A 303-nucleotide genomic window follows, 5' to 3' on the forward strand; every position below is an offset into this window, starting at 1 on the left:
CCCCCATCCCCACTACCCCACAACCTTCTGCCCCTCCTAATCCACCGTCTCACAACTCTCTGCCCCCCAGGACCTCAAGGGCCAGTACTGGACGGACGATGACTCCGACGGGGACAATGAGTCCGAGGAGTTCCTCTATGGCGTCCAGGTGTGTGCCATGGGTGCCATGGGTGCAGGGAGGGGTTCGGGGACCCCCAGCTGGCTCTGACGGTGCTGCTGGGTGCTGTGCCACAGGGGACCTGCGCTGCCGACCTGTACCGGCACCCGCAGCTGGACGCTGACATTGAGGCCGGGGAGGAGAGC

The 303-nt window shown here is 65.7% G+C and overlaps 1 protein-coding gene across 1 annotated transcript in view; it reads left to right on the forward strand.

The window, feature by feature from the left end:
• Positions 1-70: 70 nt before the first annotated feature.
• Positions 71-303, forward strand: part of PARP6 (poly (ADP-ribose) polymerase family, member 6) — a gene marked incomplete at its 5' end in the record, with an annotated part of 5,634 nt that continues 5,401 nt past the window's right edge. Inside the window, 2 exons of the mRNA XM_010188838.1 lie at positions 71-148; positions 235-303. The exon at positions 235-303 is cut by the window's right edge and continues 21 nt beyond it. Of these exons, the coding sequence (XP_010187140.1) occupies positions 71-148; positions 235-303 (147 nt within the window). The remainder of the gene's footprint in view (positions 149-234) is intronic.

This window comes from Mesitornis unicolor, unplaced genomic scaffold (assembly GCF_000695765.1).
Source record: "Mesitornis unicolor isolate BGI_N332 unplaced genomic scaffold, ASM69576v1 scaffold30277, whole genome shotgun sequence".
Taxonomy (NCBI): Eukaryota; Metazoa; Chordata; class Aves; order Mesitornithiformes; family Mesitornithidae; genus Mesitornis; species Mesitornis unicolor.